The sequence below is a fragment of the Panthera pardus genome, unplaced genomic scaffold (assembly GCF_024362965.1).
Source record: "Panthera pardus isolate Hobbes unplaced genomic scaffold, ASM2436296v1 HiC_scaffold_25, whole genome shotgun sequence".
Taxonomy (NCBI): Eukaryota; Metazoa; Chordata; class Mammalia; order Carnivora; family Felidae; genus Panthera; species Panthera pardus.
The window spans coordinates 64708541-64732007 of NW_026526821.1; the positions used below are offsets into that span (position 1 = coordinate 64708541).

A 23467-nucleotide genomic window follows, 5' to 3' on the forward strand; every position below is an offset into this window, starting at 1 on the left:
TTATCATCTCCTTTTATGGATGATGAAACTGAAAGGTTAGGTAATTTGTCCAAACTCACACAAGTAGTTAATAACCAGTGATGCTGGGATTTCAACTATGTAATTGAAACAAAAATGACAGAGCAAGCATGCACTGTACTAATACCCAAGGTCCCCGGAAAATGGGAACAGACACCCTAGGTAAGAGTATCAATTGGCAGAGTCACTCTAAAAGACAGCATGGCAATGAAGTTCAAAAGCCCTACAAATATTTGAAAATTTTCTCAAGCAATAATTCATACCACCCAAGACAGTGATTACATGGGGTGGAGGCACTCCACGGAAAAACACATAAGGAGCCTAAAAGCTGGGAACAAGGACATTCACTTTACTCATCTTTAAACTGTATACAGAGGTTCTATATTCTTTGGATATATTTCACAATAAGAAATCCTTTCTTTCCTTACCATTTTATCTGGACCTTTATATGGACTTGTGACATAAATGTTTTTAAGCAATGACATCCCAAATTAGCCAACACAATGAGAAGAAGGAGAAATAGCAGGGAAATAATCTCAGTAATAGACTCAGTTTGGTAATTAAGCATATTTCAGTTTAGGAGCAGTGGTCAGGTACATCTTTAAACCTGTACTCCATTTCTTAGAATGTAAAGAAATAAAGGATGTGTAGAGATCTAAGCACAAAAACATTTATTATAGCTTTACTGATAATGGTGATGATTAGAAAAAGCCAGCTGTCACACAATGAGGAATGTCTAAAATATAAGTTCAGGGGCGCCTGGGTGGCTCAGTCAGTTAAGCGGCCGACTTTGGCTCAGGTCATGATCTCGCAGTCCGTGAGTTCGAGCCCCGCGTCGGGCTCTGTGCTGACAGCTCAGAGCCTGGACCCTGCTTCAGATTCTGTGTCTCCCTCTCTCTGACCCTCCCCTGTTCATGCTCTGTCTCTCCCTGTCTCAAAAATAAATAAACGTTAAAAAATAAATAAATAAATAAAATAGAAGTTCATATAAGAGTTTATCTGTAGTAATTTTAAACGATTTTGTAAAGTCCATTTATTGGCATGCGAATATATTAAGTGGGAGAAATGTAAAACATGTACAGTGTGGGTTCCTTTTTATAACATACACACACAATCTAGAAAAATGCTCTAAAATATAAATAACAATTTTGCTAATAGAAAAACCTATCACTTATCTGTGTTTTCCAACGTGTGATAATAAATCTTAAAATCTTTAAAGAAATGATGTTTGTTTTTTAATTTTAAGGCAAAAGATTTTCATTACCTTCAGTCTTAGGCATTTTTAACAAATGAGTTTAACCCTTCGAGGTTCAAGCTTTTCTCTGCATTTCAGTTAGACTCTGGAAGATACAACAACTCAAGCAACAAAATTGCGATTCCTTAAATTATATTTCTTTTCTATGAAATGGCTGACACACTACTGGAATGAAAGAAGAAAGAAGTCTAATGTGTAGTTTACAGTACACTTCCAACTTTAAACATGTATAAGTAACTAAGCCTTAGCATAGTTCTAATTAAGTTCTACAACTTAATTCCAGGGTTTTTTTTCCTCCTTTAGTAATTGGGATTTGAAGCTTTCAAAGACTTCCCCCATAGTATGTATAAATAGTAGAGTCTAAGATATTTTAAGAGTAGGGAGAGAAATGGGATAGGGAAGTTGGATGGATGGGTCAAAGTACATGGGGTTTATGAGTCAGGAGGTAAGTCACACAGTATGTTAACCTATGACAGATATGCCAAGGAAAAAGTATTGGAAAGAACAGATAAGAGAAAATATGCTGGTGGATGTGTTAGGAAAAGATTTTTCAGAATGAATAACTGACAGGATTATACTAATGCATATCAGATTATCTGTACAGGGGGTAGTAAAAATGACTGCGAAAGAAAGTATGGAAATTTCAACTTCAATATAGTCTGTAATGTAACTTCAAAGTGTTAGATGAGAAAATAGTGTTTTCTGTAGAGGCAAGGTGAACTGACAAAAAAATGAAATCAGCTGATTTTCCTAAAGCACTCACTATAAATTCTGATTAGGTATTTGCATTGTTTAAGGACTTCAAAACCACCTACTAAAATATTAGCAAACAGATTTACAGTACATAAAAAATACACTATGATTAAGTGGGGCTCAAATCAGAACTGCAAAGATGGTTCAAGTGTAAGAAATCTACTACTATAATTCAGCATAATGATAGACCAAAAGAGGAAAAAACACACACAATTACAGCAGAATTCTAAAGAAGCATAAACGTTCTTTCTTGATTTTTAAAACAATAAAAAAGGAATCAGTATTTTTCAACATGCATGAAAAAAAAAGATTTCCTTTAAGTGATTTTTGAGAAATATACAAAAGTCAGTATTAGACTTGAGGGAGGTGCTAGAAGCATTCTCATAAAAGTAAAGGAAGGAAAAAAAAGGGTCTAATATCATTACTAATATTTAATAGTTTTTCAAAGATATTGCATAGTACCATTAAACAAGAGCAGAAAATCAAAAGGTATAGAACTTGAAAGGGAATTCATCATCTTTTGCAAATGATATGACCATTTACCTAGAAATCCAAGAGAATCAACTAAAAAACTAATTATAAACAATGAAAGAATTCTGTGCTATGGCTAGGGACAAAATTAACATAAAAAATGGTATTCTTTTATACAGAGATAAAGTAATGTAGTAAAATAATTCTTAATAGATACACAAAAGGAGATAAATACAAAAGAAAGTTTTAATATTTAATATACAAGATAATTATGAAGAAAACTTCAAAGTGTTACTGAAAGCAAAACTACTCCCCATTTTAAAGATGAAGTGAAGTGAAGCTCAGAGAGGCACAGGAAGTCTTCCTAACTTGCCTGGCCAGTAAATGGTGACAAAAAAGACGGACCTAGATTTGCCGGACTCCAAAATTCATCTTTTCCACGGCAAGATATTGCTGAAAGTTCAGTCAACGGATACTCCATAAGCAAAACCAGAAAAATTCAAGAAACCTTCACTATTTAATATTTTCAATGATTTGAAAGTTCTATTTATTTAAAAAAAATTTTTTTTATGTTTATTTACTTTTGAGCCAGAGACAAACAGCATGAGTGGGGGAGGGGAAGAGAATGAGGGAGACACAGAATCTGAAGCAGGCTGCAGGCTCTGAGCTGTCAGCACAGAGCCCAACACGGGGCTCGAACCCACGAACTGTGAGATAGTGATCTGAGCCGAAGTCAGACACTTAACCAACTGAGCCACTGAGGTGCCCTGAAAGTTCTATTTATAAGCACTTAAAATGTACCCAAGATATTTTTATGAAAGTAACATGAACAAGTTACAGAAAAATCAGAGAAGCTGCCTGAAATAAACTGAATTAGCTCTATCAGGTCCTTGTATTAGGTTCTCAAAAGGACTAGATGTATATGCACACTTCCCAGGATAGGGAAGATCCCCAGTATTCCCCACACTACCCTGAACAAGAAGAGGGAGAGGGAAAAAAGCTGAGGTAGACATTTCAATCTGGTCCTTTCCTTGACCATGGCCCTGTGGTACCTACAGTTTGTCCCTGACTTCCTAATCCCCTTCGGTTACTCTGCATTTGTTTTCCTGACATCTTGATTACACTCTTGGCACATGGAACTATACTAAATGGCACATGGAACTATACTAAATACGAGGCCCCCCCTCTTTTGGCCTATCTCCATGGATCCTAGAATTCTTCTCATGCTAGGTTTTGTTTGTTGGTCCTGTCAGTCACATACTCATCAGTTGTGACTTATAGTTAGTTATGATATTTCTCAAACAGGAGTGGAAAATGGTGCTCGTGCACTCTTCCCTAGATATCAGGTATAGTAATTCTCTTCTCTTGTAGAATTAAACTCTTAAGAACTTAATATTCTACTGTAGTTTGGAAAAGGTAAGCATGGCTACCTGAGGTACAAAGGGAAAGTAAGAAAACAATGGTGAACGAAAGTACAACTATTATAGTTCTAGGGGCAGGACTAGAGAAATGGGTGATGCGAATCCAAAGCTATTCAGAAGTTAACTAGATAACTATATGAAATGAAAGCCTGTGATGAAGACACAAATAAAAAAGGAATATCAGAAGTGCTCTGAATGTATAATACTTACCTTGGCTCTCAGTTCTGAAAACCAACAATTTATAGGCATCAGAACTTTGGGAGAAAAAAGCTCAGTTATCCACAGTCCTATGTACCAGTTAGTAGTTAATTAGAGCCCTCGTGCAAGGTACAGCCTGGAAAACCCCATGAAAACAGGTAAGTCCTATATTGCTATTCCTGTGAGAGTTTTCAGGATACTGAAACTCAAATTTCTCTGAGAGACAGACACTTTACATTGTCCTGCAAAGCTCTCGTGAACAGCAAGACATGGTCTACAGGCAAAAAAGAGGCATATCATAAAAAGAGAAGAGAGAACTCATCACAGAAGGAACTACAGAAGTTCCCCTGTCCCTCAAAGAAAACAAACATTCCTAACATCCTTACCAGTAAACAACATCCAGTGGTGCAAAGTAATTTTTCATTATCAGGTCAGCAAAGTAAGCTTCTGTTTCCCGGCAGGCAGTTCCATTTCCAATCACCACTGTGCTGCAGCTTCAAGGGATAAACAAGATGAGAAATGGAATGAGCTCAAGGCATGCTTCTAATTCAATCAGGAGAAAACGTACAGAATGCACAAATACTATCATACGATGATCTTACTCTCTCCATTGTATCACAAGGGAGACACAGACTTAGGTAGAATTAAGGGCAATGCCACTGCATTTGCTATGGGAGGCAGTGGACAAATATTTCACTGTGACACAATTAAGAACAATCAGCTTACTTCCCATCTAGAAGGAACCAAATTTAGACATGGATAAGAAACTCTGGTACATTCCACGCCATAATGAAGACGTCATGCCTGAACTACGTGATATATTGTCAAGTAATCTCTGAAGCTTCAAACTACTATCATATCCATTCAAATCCTCAAGTCCATGAAAAAGAATGGAAGAGAAAAGAAGGCAGGAAGGACAGACGGACAGGAAGTGAGGGAGAGAGAGAAGGAGACAGAGGAAGCCCAAATAAAAGAAGTCAATGCTCACTTTTGCTCATATTACCACCTTTGTTTAGTGAACGCGGCAGAGGAAGGGAGCAGTGTCCCTCCTGAGTCTCCAAATGTAGAGTTCTCCAGCAATTTGCCCCAGCATTGTTTTACATGGTTCCTTCTCTCTCACCAAGGCACTTCCCTTAATCCCTCCCTCCAAATTAGGAGCGTCAAAGGTATCTCTGATTGGCTGAGACAGTGAAGTACTCAAAATGTTACTTATTTTCATACCTGAAATTCAGCAAAAGCCTCTTTATTTTCTCTGCCTCTCGGAAGCCTTGTCCACAATGCAAGTAAACCACATCAGTATGAAGTATCTGACCTTAGAAAAAATGAAAATAAGAAGACAGTTTGTAACAAATTACAAAACATAACACACAGATGATCTGATTAAGCAATCTGAACCAAAAAAGAGAACTGCTTTGTCTTTTAAAATGCTGCATGAATCATTCATATTCACTAAACTGAGTTTTCCCAAAGTACTCTAAAATTTTCTTACTTCCAAAGTTACAAGGACACTACTTTGCTATTTATTATTATTAACAAAATCATTAGATTAAATGTCATGATGCCTAAAAGAGAAATGGTTTTTAACAACACCTAATACCAAGCTAACATTTACTGAATATTAACTATGTGCCAGGCAATGTTGTGATACTATTCTATTTCTTCTTTTGGGTTACAGATATGTGAATTTCTTTACCTTGTATAAACAGATATGTGAATTTCTTTACCTTGTATAATTCTTTCAGCTGCATATTTATGACTTGTGTGCTTCTCTATATTATATTTCAGTGAAAAATATATTTGATGGTAATGACCTCAAGAACAGAAATAATGAACTAAGTGACCAATTTAGAATGTTATGAAAAAAACAACAAAATCTCAAAGAAAGCAGAAGGAAAGCAATGATAAAGTTAAAAACAGAAATTAATGAAACAGAAAAAAATATATATAATAGAGGGGATTGGTGAAGTTTAAAGTTAAAAATCACTTGAGAAAAACACATACTTTTAGCAATACCTATCAAGAGAAAGAATGAAGACACAAATAACTTAAAAAAAAAGTTAGATACAAATAAATCATATTAGTAATGAGAAGAGGATATTACTGGAGCTTCAGCACACATTAAAAAGATACAGACTATGGTAATCAACTTCATGTTAATTCAGATTAAATGATACAATGGATAAATTCTTGGAAATGTCTTACCAAAACAGATTGAAAATATATACATACATATATACGTGTGGGAGTGTATATGGTATTTTTAAAGTCATCTTACAAGTAGTACAAATAATATCATGTCCAAACACAAATACATATGTTATCTCAACAGATGCAGGAAAAAACACTAATAAAATATACTTCCCATTTACTGTAAAAATGTACACCATAAAAAAAAAAACAGACCAAGTAGAACTGCAAAATGAAAAACCCATGACTATATCTATAACAAAGCATCTCCAGAAAACCAAAGGATGATCAATTGGGAATAACATAACTATCAAGGCCGACATGTATGGGCATTTCTGTGGGAGCAAGAAGAAAGAAGCAATGAAGTATCTCATGGACCAAAAATATCAAAAAGCACTTCCCTGGGAAAAAGACCTTTGCACACTCTTAATTTATAGGTCAGTATAAAGGTTGCCCATTGAGTTCAGGCAGGATTGGAAAACCTTGCTCTCTATGAACTCTTGAAACAAACAAGCAGAATATGCTTTTCAAGACAAAAACCCCAACTGAGGACAAACTGTTGAGAATCATATCCACACTGAGCAAGGCAAGGATAAAAGGGGCAAAGGAAAAGGGAGTGAAAGTCCCAGTAAAAGGGAGGAAAGCACTGGGAAAACAGACTCCAGAAAGTAGAAGACCATCTCTTTATTCATATAGATACAGAGGAGCTTTTCCCCCACAATAATTTTGGGAAAAAAATAAGTGACAGTTCTAGAGATATACTGTTAGAAAACCTTTCCTGGTGTTCTATCCTAAAAGTTGGAGAAAATGAATTTTATATAAAACTGACCAACAGAAAAGGATCACAATTAAATGCCATATAGAATATTTTTTAAAAACAGGAAATTAAAAAGAGGACACAGAAAGATGTGTCCACAAAACAGAGAAAAATGGTAACCTAATATAGAAGAATGATCTACAAAAAAATCATAAAAAAAGAATAACATAAATCAGAATTAAAAAACCCCAGAAATGAAAATTCAAAAGTGAATTAGCATAAAAGAAAAAGTTATTTTAGAAAGAAAAAACAAAACCAAAAGAAACACAAGAATAAATATAACAGGATATAATAATATCCTTTTATATATATATTACATGTAATCTATAATAGCATATAATAATATAAATAAATAAGAGAACCATAAGGTATAAGAAAAATATAAAAGTTAAAAAAAATTTAAAGTGAAGTTCACTATAGAACTGAAATGAATTTTTGTAAGCACCAAATGAAAATTCCAAAACTTAAAAACATAGAAATTTAAATAACGAACTCAATAGATAGCTTTAATTGCAGATCAGACATACAATAAAACATAATTAATATAAAGACAAACAATAGAAAATAGAAGAATGAAAAACAGAAGAAGTTGAAAGATCTAATATGCATGTAGCTGGAATCCCAGAAAGAAATGCAAAAAGCTCTACAAGCCCCAAGCCAAATTCATGCAAAAAACCCAGCAAAAAACAAAACAAAACAACAACACACACACACACACACACACACACACACACACACACACACACACAACTAAGCACATCATAAGAAAATCTCTGAAAACCAAAGAAAATTTTAGCAGTCAGAGGAAAAAAAATAGCATTACCTTCAGAGGAGCAATAATAAGATTTTTGGTTGATTTTTCATTCTCAACAAAAAGTATAGTAGCCAGAGGTGGGAAAAAACACCAACAAAAAATGAAATGACACCTTTAAAGTACTGAAAGTAACACCAATCCCGAATTCTATACCCAGCAAAAATATCCTTCAAAAACAAGGGCAAATCAGAAATATTTTAGACAAAAACTGACACAATTTGTCACCAGCTGACCCCACACTAAATTTAACAAGTTAGAGTGTCAGGCAGAAAGAAAATGATCTCAAATAATAACACAGAAATGCAGTAAGAAATAAAGAGCAACAGAAAAAGTAGAGAGTAAGGGAAAAAATGCTGGGCAAAACAAAAATTTCTGGTATTAAAATATATACAGAGTTAAAATGCATCATATATAAATACACTACAACAAACAGAAGTTGTTAGAGGATAGTTATTAAAGATTGAGTCTAGTTAATCCTCAATATCTCCACTGTGACATAGGAAAGTTCATAAATGATAGTAATATGTTGAGACTTTTGGTCACCAAAGAAGACAAATATGAAGTTTGATTTTCTAGTTTCCATATATGTGAGACAACCATTTTCTAAGCCTCAAAAATTAACATAATTTCCAAACCCTCACAACATATACCATGTAAAAGTTATGACCAGCCAACCAACTTTTATTTGAAAAGCTGAAAGATGTGCTTACTGGTAGGAGAAATTATAGCCAATTTGCAACCATGTTTGTAACCAGGATCCACCCCCATCAGGGTGCGCCCTGGAACAGGACTTGTTAAAAGGAGCTGACGAAGGTTCCGTCCAAACATCATTACTGATTCCTTCTCTGCATCTGATGTTAGTTTGGCCCTTTAGAAACCGAAAAATAAAAGGAAAAAGAACGGATTTAGTTTTTCATTTACCCAAAGTCTCTTCCTGAAAAAGAACAAAATTCATTCCACTTATTCTTCACAGGAATACTTATTGTAACAAAATAAAGGAGGGGCACCTAGGTAGCTCAATCAGTTAAGTGACAGACTCTTGATTTAGGTTCAGGTCATGATGTCAGGATCGTGGGATCAAGCCCCATGTCAGGCTCTGCGCTAAGCATGGAACCTGCTTAAGATTCTCTCCTTCTCCCTCTATCCCTCCTCTGCTTCTCCTCTCTCTCTCAAAAAAAAAAAATAAATAAAGAATAAATAAAAAATAAAGGAAAAAACATCATATATAAAATTATACTATGAGTCGGTTTTTGCTAACTGCAGTAATACATGGAACCACAAATAATTCTGAAGCAAATCTGAGGAGTTTGTCATACCTATATTCCTTCTCTATCTGCTCTATGCAAAAATCTATATCTATAAATATCTGTGTATGTGAGAGAAATAGAGCATATAAAGACTTGGACATCACATAGAATGTCAAGTTAAAGCTTACCAGCTGATTAAATATACAAACACAAAATTAGTTTTTGTTTTAATTTTTTTGTAACATTTCTTTATTTTTAGAAAGAGAGAGACAGAGTGTGAGCAAAGGAGAAACAGAGAGGAGAAACAGAACTTGAAGCAGGCTCCAGGGTTTGAACTGTCAGCACAAAGCCCGAAGCAGGGCTCGAACTCACAAACTGCAAGATCATGATCTGGATCAAAGTTGGACGCTTAACTGACTGAGCCACCCAGGTGCCCACAAACACAAAATTAGTGATAAATTATCAAATCCTAAGTAATCTCTTCTATCAACACTTAAACTTTTACACTTTTATCTGTACGAATCTGAGTATCTAATCATTCAATTCCATTCCCCACATTGAGTCCCCACCCTGTCATTCTCACAGAGATGTGACATGATCAAGGATACCAGTAAGCAGTCCAGAATCTTGCCTCATGTACATAACTTCCCAGCTTACTCCAAAGAAGTTAGTAAGAGTCTAATTTTAAAGCTTTTTCTAGGATAAAATATATATGTCCACGATGGACTTAAAAGTCCACTGGAAACTAAGTTTTCAACACCATTCATCTTAACAAAAGCCCTGAACATTATCATGTCCTGAAATTCTTAATGAATTTTGTAATAAGACATAACAAGCATGTCTTCGCCATTAGACTAGGTTAAGAAATTTATGCCACGGCCACAAGAAAAGAGTACAAAAGCCACTCAAAGTACATTTCATATCAGTGCTGAGGTACAATTATCTACATATCCAAAGGCACACACAGCTGCCTGGGTGGCTTAGTCGGTTAAGTGTCTGACTTCAGCTCAGGTCAAGATCTCATGGTTTGTGGGTTCAAGCGCTGTGTCAGGCTCTGTACTGACAACTCAGAGCCTGGAGCCCACTCTGGATTCTGTGTCTCCCTTTCTCTCTGCCCCTTCCCCACTGGTGCACTGTGTCTGTCTGTCTCTCTCTCTCTCAAAAATGAATAAACATTAAAAAATGAAAAAAACATTTGAAGACACAGCTAACTAATTTCTGCTTTTCTGTCTTGAGTCTTTTTTTTTTTTTTTTAGAGAGAGAAAGAGAAAGAGCACATGCACATTTGTGCGTGAGTGGGGGAGGGCAGGAGAGACGGAGGTTTTTTTTTTAAATTTTTTTCAATGTTTATTTATTTTTGAAGGAGAGAGAGAGATAGAGCATGAGCAGAGGAGGAGCAGAGACAGAGGGAGACACAGAATCTGAAGCAGGTTCTAGGCTCTGAGCTGTCAGCACAGAGCCTGACATGAGGCTTGAACTCACACAACAGTGAGATCATGACCTGAGCCAAAGTCAGCCACTTAACCAACTGAGCCACCCAGGCACCCCTTGAGAGAGAGAGAATCCTAGGCAGACTCCAAGTCCAGCAAGGAGCCCAATGTGGGGCTCAATCTCACCACTGTCATATCAGGACCTGTGCTAAAATCAAGAGTCAGATGCTGAACCACCTGAGCCACCCAGGTGCCCCTAAACTGGAGAACTTTCTCAGGTGAATTAAGAATACTAATAGAAAAAAAAAAAAAAAAAAAAGAATACTAATAGAGTAATAAGAAAACAATGGTAGAGAGAGTGGATGGAAGACATAGAGGAAGTGTTCCAGGCGATGGAAAACCAACTAATTTCATATGCTAAGGTAAAAAGAAATACCAAGATATAAGTCAAAACAAAATCCAACCACAAAGGGTTAGGCATGTTCTTCTGAAGAGCCTGGATTTAATCCTAGAGACAAAGAAGAGCCATTGAAGAATTTTAAGTAGAAGAGCATGAAATAATCAGATAAGAGTTTTAGGATGGCAAAGTGAAATGTGTTATTGCAAAACAAAGACAGAGATCATCTATGACCCTAGAAGACTAATCCAGACAACTAATTATGATGTCCTGAACTAAAACCGTAACCACAGAGAATAAGAGGAGGCGAAATTCAAGGTATGATAAAGGATGGATGGGAGAATAGACAGTACTTGGTAACTGACAATGCAGGACTGATGAAAGAGATAGGTGTGAAAAATGACACATGGATGAATAATCTTGATATTTGCAGAAATAAGAAATCCAAAGTAGACTGCCTTATATATATATACATATATATATATAGTCAACTGAACTGAATGTATATGTTCATGATTATCTCTAGGTACTGAAATTTTGTGAGCTTTTTTCTTTATGTTTTACTAATTCTTTCAATTTTTCTACATTAGGACAAATTTCTTTTTAATTAGAGAATCAAGTTAATTTTCTTTAAAGAAAAATCAATTGGGAGTTTTCTCCCTCAATTGCTGTTCAGGTAATTACAAGTATTTCTATCAAGAGACACATCTGCAGACAATGTCTGCAAACCAACTTACAGACTAAAATAAGATACATATTTTTTTTAACCACAGCCATTTTAGAAAAAGAGAAGAAAAGTGGTCTTGCTTGCCCACTGCTAATATAAGTCAAAGAAGGGTTATACATTAACACACCCACACCTAAATGGCTTACATTAAATCTCAGTGAAATCATTCCATAGGCAGTAAAGCTACTCAAATCAAATGTATGCAAAAATGTCAAAAGCACTACTGGACATTTCATGCAATATGAAAAAACAAGATAAAGAAAAAATATATAAAAGGAAATAAAATTTTGAATAAAGTAATTTTCTTTTTCCTTCATTATAAACAAAATCCCTTATTTAAAAATTTTATGCCCTAGCACTCAAAAGCAAGAGATGGTACCTCACACAGACTTGAAATGAAATAGGATTCAAACCGAAACAATATTGTTAAGGGACAACTGAGCTATGAAGGATGAATCAAGAAAATGCATGATTTTGATAAAAAGAAGCTGGTTAAAAAAGCTGTGTGTCTTTTTCAATAGTACCTCCTCAAACCCCACTCTTTAATGTTTGTTTATTTTTGAGACAATGTGAGAGACAGAGTGCAAGCAGCAGAGGAGCAGACAGAGGGAGACACAGAATCTGAAGCGGGCTCCAGGCTCCGAGCTGTCAGCCCAGAGCCCAATGCGGGGCTCGAACTCACAAACCATGAGATCATGACCTGAGCCGAAGTCGGACGCTTAACCAACTGAGCCACTCAGGCGCCCCTCCTCAAACCCTGCTCATAACACCTCCAAAGTCAATGGCCAAGTCCAGTAAAAGAAAAACAGCCAAACATTATAAAGGTTGCTATCAATTCTAGTGAGCTTGAAGAGATGGCTGGAAATCTACTCTCAAGTAATCCTTGCTGAAACCCATAAAAGAGAATGAAGAAAAGTCTAAAGCACATAGGAAGGAATATAGAAGGGAATGGCGGGTTTGAAGACTGACTACAAAGGCAAGAGAGAAGCAGGAAAGAGGGTTTTGCCTCCCACAACTTCTTTCTGTCTCCTCCCCGACAAAAACTCACAATCTGCACCTTAGCTCTTCCGCAGTTCTTTGTAACTCTTAGTCCTTCTGCTAGTCCACTTAGATGGTCACTTTAATCATCTCCTCTAATATTCACTCATCATTGCTGATAATATTCACCCAAATAACTCCCAGTTGGGAGTTAAAAACGTATATATTAGCCTTCTCTCTTCATAGTAAGAAATGCATCATGTGCTCCATGGATTTCCTTATGGTGTCTTTGGTTCTCTTATCTCCAAAAACCGCTTCCAATTAAATTCTTCATTAACTTCTTGGTTTATTATTCCCAAGTCAAATCTCTCATCAATAAAACCATTTGCTTGTCTTGGCTGTCGAAGTGCAAAACTGGTATTGTAAGACTGGAAGGGGTATACATTAAGTGGTCAAGATTTGAAAAGTATGTTGTAACTAAGAGTTACGTTTTGTGATCTATGCATGTGACTGCCTCTACAGATTGAAATTGAGACTTAACTATAATTACTTTGTGATTCTGACTCAGTTCTTTGGACTGGTTAGTGGATCAGCAAATATTTACTTCATGCTTTAATGGTAATGTATGTATTACCATACATAATAATAAATGGTATATAAAATTAAATAAGATGCATACCTGAACTCTCTACAGAGGAGAGGATAAATAAGGCGTTTAAAAGAATCATCCAGTGAACTGTGTAAGATCTTCATTAACTCCGGCCTTGCAAAGCCACGTGGTCTCCACCTGCAAAAAAGAAAAGCCTACACTAAAACTGATGTAACAATAACAAGACCATGAAAGGGCTCCTGGAAGAGGGGAGAGGAAGTGGAACAGAAGAGGGGGAAAACTTTATCGAAGCCAAAGTAACATAATCTGTGAGGAAAGACTGTGATGTCTGGAAATTATTACTATGACATCTGGAGTTCTTATTTTTAAAAACCTGGTAACCACAGCCACACATAAAACTTAAAGGAGGAAAAAACTTTCTTATTCTGGGAAGAGTCTCCCGAAGCATTATTAATAATGGTGAAAACATTAAGATATAAAAAAGTCACCAGAAAAAAAAAAAGTCACCAGAAAATGACTAATGCACTGCTGTGAACTGAATTATGTCCCCTAAAATTAATATATTGAAGTTCTAACCCCCAGTGAGATGTTATTTGGAGATAGGGCCTTTGGGAGATAATTAGGTTTAAATACAGTCGTGAGAGTAAGGGCCCTCATGATGGCATTAGTGCCTTGAAAGAAAAGATATCAGAGAGCCTGCCCTCTCTCCATCCCTCTCTCTCCCAGTCAGGTGAGGACACAGTGAGAAGGCAGCAGTCTACAAGCCGAGAAGAGGGTTCTCACCAGAAACCAAATCAGCCTGCACCTTGACTTTACAGTGTCCGGAACTGGGAGAAAATAAATTTCTGTTCTTTAAGCCACCTAGTCTATGGTATTTTGTTATGGCATCAAAGCTAAGACAAACATGTATCCTCTTTGCCCATTTCTTTATCTCTTCCTGAGAGAGTAGACTGAGCAAAGGACAAACTCTGTTTTAACTCTTGCCTCTTGCCATTCCTGAGTAGAACTCACTCTACTCCTCAGGCTGTAGTGCTCTACCATGCAGTGTATCTGCACATATGCTGATGGATATAAATGTCAGTGGACACTGGATAGAGAACAATAAGAGAAAAGCATAAGCTAAAAAGGACAGATTCAGCCTTACCCCTTCTGTGTTTCCATCCATCTAGAGTATCTCTGCCCTTGCCCTTCAATGACTCTTAAATATAAACCACTAATAAATATTTACTTTATAAATAATAATAAAATAAACCATTAATATACCTTAGGGACACTGTCATCTCCCTTACTTATCTCAGGTAGGAAATTAACTAAACTTCAGTGAATAAACATTCAAGAATCAATTATATAGTATACCAAAGATTTCATAATAACTAATTGAATCCCTTCCATAGAAGATTATTATCTGAGTAGCATATAGTTTTGTTTTTTAATTTAAATGAAAGTGCTTTCAGGACATACATCTTTCCACACAAATCTCTGTAACTCTCTACTGTCACCTTTATCTGAGGGCATGAGGGGTAGGGAGGAGTAGGATATGAATTGGATACACATAATTAATATTAAAATTAATATTATTATTACTGTTATTATTAATTTGGAGAGCCCAATGTCAAGAAAGATGTCCCAGAAGAAGCATCTGAGATGGGTTTTGAAAAAATTAACTGTGCTTTATCAAACAAGACCCAGAAAGAAAAGCATACTGGTAAGAAACCATAGCATATGAAAAAGCACAGAGGCATGAAAGCACATGATGAGTCTAAGTGACTACAAGTAGATTAGTACTGCTAGAGCATAACTGCCAGGAGCAGGTGGGGGGGTAGAGGGGGCTAGAAAACATGGCAGAGCCCAGATCACTAAGCGTCTTATACATCATGCTATGGAGCTTGGCAAGTTAGGAGAGAACACAGTCCTGGGTCATGAGACAATAAGATAGGAAGACAGTCCTTAGAGGCAGGAAGGCCCTAAAGGAGAGATTTTTTTAGATGTATGTACCTGATATCTGCTGGGGATCATTCCCTTTAAGGCCAAACCAAGGTTTCCCCATTGCAAGTAGGAAGAAACCAGAAATCCTTAACATTGCCTATCTGATCCTTCTGGAAGCCTCAACAGTCTTCCTTAAACCTTATCTCTTGCCTCCACATCTACTCTGGTTTCCTTCCAAATAATTCCCTATACTGAGCCAGAGTGATCTTAAAATGCAAACTGATCATTATGATAATCCTCTGTTTAAACCTTTTATTGGCTTTCCATTACCCTTAAGATAAAGAAGAACAAAGTCCTTCCCTGTCTAGAAGGCTAGGTATGATCGATCCGGCCCATGCCTACAAGTCAATCGTCATTTCATGTTGCTTTTTGTTCCTCTCCTTCTGTCTCTGACCTACATATGCATGCAACCCAGACTCCATTAGGGTTCCCTGTTACAGACTCATGAAACACTGCAGTTCTCCTTTATAACCTCAGCATACCCTTAACCATTTGTCAAGATCTTCTCCATTAAACTATATTGTCACCAAGGACAAAGAGCGTATTTATCTGTAGCATAAGGCTACAGGTGGATCTCCAGCATCTAGCATATAACCTGAATGGATGAATACATGAGAGAGGTGGAAGGTGAAAGAAGAAGGGGCATAGAGAATAAACAAAACAGAAGAGGATGAAGAAGGAAAGATTTGAGTAAGCATCTCCAGTCATTCAAATGTGTTTTAAAAAAAGAAAACAATTCCCTGAGAATGTTTCTTTGGTTCCCAGAGAAATAATTTAGCTAGCTCTTGTTTTGGGTCTTTACTTCCCATAGAAGTGTTTCTTCAATTATCTATATACAGAGAAACTTCTAGAATGTAACTGAAACATATCACTATACCATAGTAAAGTATTATAGTATAGGTTAAATAATATTACCAATTATTCAATTGAGGAAGAATTGAATAAAATAAAATATAGATGAGCCAAGAAAAACCATTTATTTTTTTTTTTTAATTTTTTAACGTTTATCTACTTTTGTGTTTTTTTTTTTTTTTTAACGTTTTTTATTTATTTTTGGGACAGAGAGAGACAGAGCATGAACGGGGAAGGGGCAGAGAGAGAGGGAGACACAGAATCGGAAACAGGCTCCAGGCTCCGAGCCATCCGCCCAGAGCCTGACGCGGGGCTCGAACTCACGGACCGCGAGATCGTGACCTGGCTGAAGTCGGACGCTTAACCGACTGCGCCACCCAGGCGCCCCAAGAAAAACCATTTAAATCACTGTAAGGAAACCACTCCTTAACATCTACTCAGTATGAAGATAATAGGCTAAAACCATAACTAATACTTCCTTAACTGATACTGAGTATTATGAATATTCATAGGAAAATAAGATAGGTGTTGTCCCCCTATTTATAAAAGATATTTCTAAAAAGGAAATATGCACAATAATCCCACTACTTTGTAATAACAGATACCACTGAAGGCTACACAATTAAATGGACTATCATTTACTTCTCTCAAACATGTGAAAAAGGTATTACTTATCATTTAGACAATAATGAAACTGAGAAAGAAATAACATGCTCATAGTCACAAGGGTAAGAAGTAATATAACTGAAATTCAAACTCAGATATATTTGCTTCTTAGAATTTTGGGTTTTTTTGTTTTGTTTTTAAATGTTTACTTATTTACATTTGAGAGAGAGAGAGAGCCGAGCGGGAGAGGGGCAGAGAAAGAGGGATAGAGAGAATCCCAATCCGCACCATCAGCACAGACCCCGATGCGGGGCTCAGTCCCACGAACCATGAGACTGTGACCTGAGCCAAAATCAGGAGTCAGACGCTTAACAACTGAGCCACCCAGGGGCCTCAAGATTTTGTTCTTTCTATGCAACTATCTCAGAGTTTCATCATATTTTAAATTAAAATTATCTAATTTCTTCACACTACTGTTTAAATCTATGATTTCTTTTAGGTATTTACTTCCTTTTTATTTTTAATGAAATTTATTTGTTTACAAAGAAAATAAACATTCACTAAAAAAACACCTACAAAATCCACAAGAGAGTATACAACAGAAAATTAAAATCTCACACCAGAGCTATGGAATAGATCATTTGTATTTTTCCAAAAAATGTTCTTACACACAGACATTTTTTGCCATTAATGAAACCATACTATAAATACTAATAATTATAAGCTGTCTTTTTAACCCAGTAAGACATGTTTGTATCTCAAGTTCAGCTCTATCTCAACTTTTCAAGATGGCTGCACAGAATTCCATGTATGGCTATAACATAATTAGCTTACACAATTTACCTACTGAGTAACACTGAGATAGACATTTCACTTCATGAGTCCTTGGTTAGCATTATTTGGTCATTAAGCAAGTTAATCCTTCATGGAACTGGTTTTTGGCAAAGCGGCTTCCAATGAATTGATGAAAGTACTATGTTGGATGAGAGAGCTAATTTCTAAAGTACACAGTACTGGTTCCTCTCAAAGAAAAATTCATCCGACTCTTCAAATAGCTTTCCCAGCAATCTCCCTAACTTAAGGTTACACAGAATTACATATCCTAACTGCCAGGCAATCTTCTTGACCTTTGTATCACTTTTCTCACTCGCAAAATGGCAGCTACAAATCTGCTCTACCAACAAACCAGATTGTTATAAGGATCAAATACACTCTGAAAAGGGAAAACTAAAAGTTAGAAGTTCTATACAAACATATGGTGGAATTTTAAAAGGTTCTGTTAACAAATGAAAAAAGATAATAAAAAGTTACATAAGCTTAGACATTTCTCTGAAATTTCCAATAAATTTAATGTTAACTGCAATCATTTTTACTGTGCAAAATATTTTAGGTAAACTGCATATATAGCTTTAGAGATTTATATTATAATATCTGACAAATTATATTTTTGCTTCAATTATCCTTAATGATCAAAACATTTCAGATCTGTCATATACAGCATGTTTTTGTTAATTTAGCTTTTCATAAGAGAAAACACTCTTATTATAAGATTCCAACAGTACAAAAAAGTACTAAGTAAAAATCCCTCTCCCTAGAGATAAGTAATATGAATAATTTATTTAAATACTCAATACATCCTGTTTCCTATTGAAACATACACAACATTTATATTTATTTTAGAAAAGAAAGAAATTCTTTAAAAATCTATAAACAGACCTGTTTTGGATGCACCACCTACAGAATTCATTCTTCACGCCATCAGAAATGTTGACCTTAACAGTCAGTATCTTCAAATTTTCCCCACGGTTAATTGCCAGGATCTGAATGAAAACATATATGGCAAAGACTGATGATCCACAAAATATATAAATGGTCAATTTAATCAGTCAACATTTGTGAAATAAAAGAGCAGTTATCCAGTCTAGAGCTATATGAATTTTTCATTCATTTATTTACCAAAATGTATTTAAAAATAATCACTTCTTTATATTTAAAAAAAATTATTTTAATAAAATACTGGTATAAAGCCTATGACATTCACAGAAAGAGACTTTGGTGATCTAAGAATCTCATTTCAGATTTGATTAATTGAAAATTTTTGATCATCTGGAGTTAAAAAATATATTTTTCACATTTGTGAAAATTTATGGCTGAGATTTACAAACATGCAAATTCCCATGTGGAACAGTAACTACTAACTGTCACCATTTATTTAGCATTTACTAATTGTCAAGTCCATCTAAGCACTTTAAATACTTACCTCATTTAATTTTCAAAGCCACCAGTGAGGTATGTATTTTCTTCATTTTACATAATAATTTTTCTAAGACTACTCTGTCCCAAATAACAAAGATTACAAATGAAGGAAAAATTTAAATTCAGTTCAAGCTATCTCTTAATGAATATATTAAAAGAGTAACTGTCTTAAAATATATTAAAAACACTCCTTTAAAGAAGAGCAAACGGGCACCTGGGTGGCTCAGTAGGTTGAGCATCCAACTTCGGCTCAGGTCATGATCTCATGGTTCGTGAGTTCAAGCCCCATGTCAGGCTCTGTGCTGACAGCTCAGAGCCTGGAGCCTGTTTCAGACTCTGTGTCTCCCTCTCTCTCTGCCCCTCCCTGCTCATGCTGTCTCTCTCTCTCAAAAATAAACATTAAAAAATTAAAAAAAAAAAAAAAAGAAAGAAGAGCAAACAAACCTAAAGCAAGTAGAAGAAAGGAAATAATATAGAGGGAAAATAAAAAGAGAACAGAAAAATAATAGAAAATAATGCTAGCAAAACCAAAAGTTGGTTCTCTGAAAATGTCACAAAATTAACAAACCTTTTATTAGACCAAGAAAAAAGGGAGGAAGCATTCCAATTACCAAAATCAAAAATAAGGGGGGGCCATTACTATTGAAATTAGAGAAATAAAAAAGATCATAACAGAATACTATGAACAACTGCACGTCAAATTACATCACATAAATAAAATGAAAAAAATTCTTAAAAAGACAGACTGCCAAACAGTAAAATAAAAACAGAAAATCCAAAAAGATCTAAATTAAGTAAAGAAGACTGAATTAGTAATTTAAAATTTTCCCACAAGAAAATGTCCAGGCCCAAATAGCTTCACCACAGAATTCTACCAAACATGTAAAGAATTAATACCAATTCTTCACAAACCCTTCCAAAATATACCATAGAAAACTTCCCAACTCTATTTACCCTGATACCCAAACCAGACAAGAACATTGCAAGAAAAAAATAAAGATCATTATCTCTTATGAATATAGACATGAAAATACTCAATAAAAAAGTAGTAAACCAAATTCATAAATATATAAAAAGGATTACACACCAGGATCAAAAGGGATTTATTCCAGGAATGCAAAGTTGCTTTAACACCCAAAAATCAACTAGCATAATACGTGATACCCATAAAATAAAAAACAAAAATTACAAAATTATCTTCTTACATAACATATGCAGAAAGAATATCTGACAAAATTCCAGCTTTGTTCATGATAAAAACACTCTACAAATTAGAAATAGAAGGCAACTTCTTCAATGCTATAAAAATCACATACAAAAACTCCACAGATAACATCATATTTAATGGTGAAAGACTGGATGCCTTCCCTCTAAGATTACAAGGGTCTACTCTTGCCACTTCTATTTTCAACATTGTACTGGAGGTTCTAGCCAGAGTAATTAGGCAAGAAAAAGAAAAAGAAGACACCTAAATTGAAAAGAAAGAAATATATCTATTTGCAGATAATATGATCTTATATATGGAAAACCCTAAGGGATTCACCATAAAGCTATCAGAACTAAAAAAGAGTTCAGCAGGATTTCTACACACTAGCAGTAAGCATTCTGAAAGTAAGTATTTTTTTTAATTCCATTTACCATAGCAACAAAAGGAATAAAATACTTAGGAATAAATTTAACAAAGGACATGCAAAACGTAAACTCTGAGAACTACAAAACATTGTTAAAAGAAATTGAAGAAATGGAAAAACATCCCATGTTCATGAACCAGAGGCTTAATATTGCTAAGATGGCAATACTCCCCAAATTGATTTACAGATTCAATGCACACCTATCAAATCCCAGCTAGCTTCTCTCCAGAAACTGACAAACTAATTCTACAATTCATATAGAAGTTCAAGCAACCCAGAGTCAACCTTGAAAAAGAAGAACAAAGTTGGAGGACTCCCACCTTCTGATTTCAAAACTTAATACAAAGCTAACAGTAATCACAACTGTGTGGTACAGGCATAAGGATAGATACATAGCTTAGTGGAATAAAATTAAAAGAGTTTAGAAATAAATGCATATGCCCAGAATTAACTGATTTTCAACAAGGATGCCAAGACAGTTCATTGGGGAAAATACAGTCTTTTCAACAAGTGACGCCCAGACAACTGGATAGCTATGTTCAAAAGAATGAAGCTACAGGGGTACGGTATTTGACTGCAAAAAAAATGAAGCTGGTCGCCTTCCTCACATCATACACAAAAATTGTTCAAAACTGACCTTAGACCTTAACATAACAACTAAAGCTATAAAACTCTTAGAAGAAAATATAAGAGAAAATCCTTGTGACCATGAACTAGGTAAGGTTTTAGATATAATACTACATGAACAATCACTAAAGGAGAAAAGTAAATAGACTGGACTTCAATAACATTATACCTCAAAGGATACAATTAAGAAAGTGAAAAGAGGGGCGCCTGGGTGGCCAGTCAGTTAAGCGTCCAACTTCGGCTCAGGTCATGATCTCGCGGTTCGTGGGCTAGGGCCCCACGTGGGGCTCTGTGCTGACACTCAGAGCCTGGAGCCTATTTCGGATTCTGTGTCTCCCTCTCCCTGCCCCTCCCCACTCATGCGGTCTCTCTCAAAAATAAATAAACATTAAAAAAATTAAAAATAAAAAAGAAAGTGAAAAGAACACATAACATGGAAGAAAAGTTTTACAAATCGGTTATCACATAAAAGAGTTAGATCTAGAACATATAAATAATACTTACAACAAGAGCAAAGACCATGTCACCTCTACACTCCAAGTAGGAACTGATATAAAATAAGTGTTCAAGAAAAATTTGTAGGATAATTGACAACTCTCCATGTTACCCCTACACCAAAAAAACACCTTTTCACATCTGTATCATCGCAAATTACAAAAATTAACAGCTGTTATGATGAGAAATATCCCACAAAAAGTAATGTACTCTAATCTTTTCGTTATCCTCTCTTTTAACAGTAAAATGCAGATGGAAGAAAAACTCAATTTTAAAAATGTTTATAGTGAGCACTTCCAAGTTTGGAGAAACTGGCAATCTCTTGATTCCAAATCTCCCCTTCATCTTCCTATAAAACCTTAATAAAGAGGGACACCTGACTGGCTCAGTCAGTTAAATACCCAACTCTTGATTTTTGCTCAGGTCATCATCTCACCGTGGTGAGATAGAGCCCTGCATCAGGTTCTGCTTGGAATTCTCTCTCTCCCTCTCTCCCTGATCCTCCCCCACTCACATGCAATCACTCTCTCTCAAAATAAATACATAACCATTTAAAAATAAAATAAGGAGCACCTGGGTGGCTCAGTCAGTTAAGCGTCCAGCTTCACTCAGGTCATGATCTTGTGGTTTGTGAGTTTGAGTCCCATGTCAGGCTCTGTGCTGACAGCTCGGAGCCTGGAACCTGCTTTGGATTCTGTGTCTCCCTCTCTCTCTGTCCTTCCCCTGCTCACGCTCGCTCTCTCTCTCTCTCTCTCTCTCTCTCTCTCTCTCTGTCTCAAAGATAAATAAAAATTAAAAATAAATAAGTAAAATAAAATAAAACCTTAATAAAAATAAAATAACACAGGACCTACATCTATGGCATTTCTAGGAACCAGAACTAGATTGCCATCTGATTTCTCTAAAACAACATACAAAGCAAGACAACAGCAGAGCAACATATTTAAGAAAGTTAAGGGAAGAAAGTGAAAACAAAAAATATACTGATCCAAGCTGTCTATGTATCAAGCCCATAGGAAACAATTGTGAATGTGTTAGAACTCAGAAAATACTGTTCATATATGCCATCCTTGAAAAATACAGAAGAGTAGCGGTCAGTAAACTATGGTCCATGGGACAAATCCAGATAACACCTGTTTTCATAAATAGAATTTTATTAAAACACAACCATGCTCACTCGTTTGTGTATTATCTATGACCGCTTTCATGCTGCAATGACAGCTGTGTAATTGCCAGAAAACCCACCTGGCTCAGAAAATCTAAAACATTTATTCTCTGGTCCTCTACAGAAAAACTTTGCCAACTCTCTATTCGACTAGAGAATAAGCTTCACCCAAAAGAGGACTGGAAAGTTTTGGCAAAAGGACTAAGGCCAGGCACTTCATATAACTGTAGGGCTAAGATTAAAATGGAATCAATATCCATTAAAAAATACAGGTTGCGGGGAGCCTGGGTGGCTCAGTTGGTTGAGTGTCTGACTTCGGCTCAGGTCATGATCTCGCAGTTTGTGAGCTCAAACCCTACATCAGGCTCCCTGCGTCAGTGTAGAGTCTGTCTCAGATCCTCTGTCTCCCTCTCTCTCTCTCTGTCCCTCCTTCTCTCTTGCTCAACAATAAATAAACATTAAAAAATTTTTAAAAAAGAAAGAAAATACAGGTTGCAATCCTGATACCAATGTAGACTTCAAGCTA

The 23467-nt window shown here is 35.7% G+C and overlaps 1 protein-coding gene across 7 annotated transcripts in view; it reads right to left on the minus strand.

Annotated features, from left to right (window-relative positions):
- Positions 1–23467, minus strand: part of SRBD1 (S1 RNA binding domain 1) — a 220176-nt gene that overhangs the window by 156696 nt on the left and 40013 nt on the right. For all 7 annotated transcript variants that reach the window (XR_002085708.2, XM_019468785.2, XM_053890656.1 and 4 more), the window contains exons 10-14: positions 18484–18587; positions 13393–13500; positions 8645–8802; positions 5338–5428; positions 4503–4610 (exon numbers count right to left, since the gene is read on the minus strand). Coding sequence is in view for 6 of the 7 variants with exons in the window: in XM_019468785.2 (XP_019324330.2) it covers positions 4503–4610; positions 5338–5428; positions 8645–8802; positions 13393–13500; positions 18484–18587 (569 nt within the window). In the remaining variant the exon portion in view is untranslated. The remainder of the gene's footprint in view (positions 1–4502; positions 4611–5337; positions 5429–8644; positions 8803–13392; positions 13501–18483; positions 18588–23467) is intronic.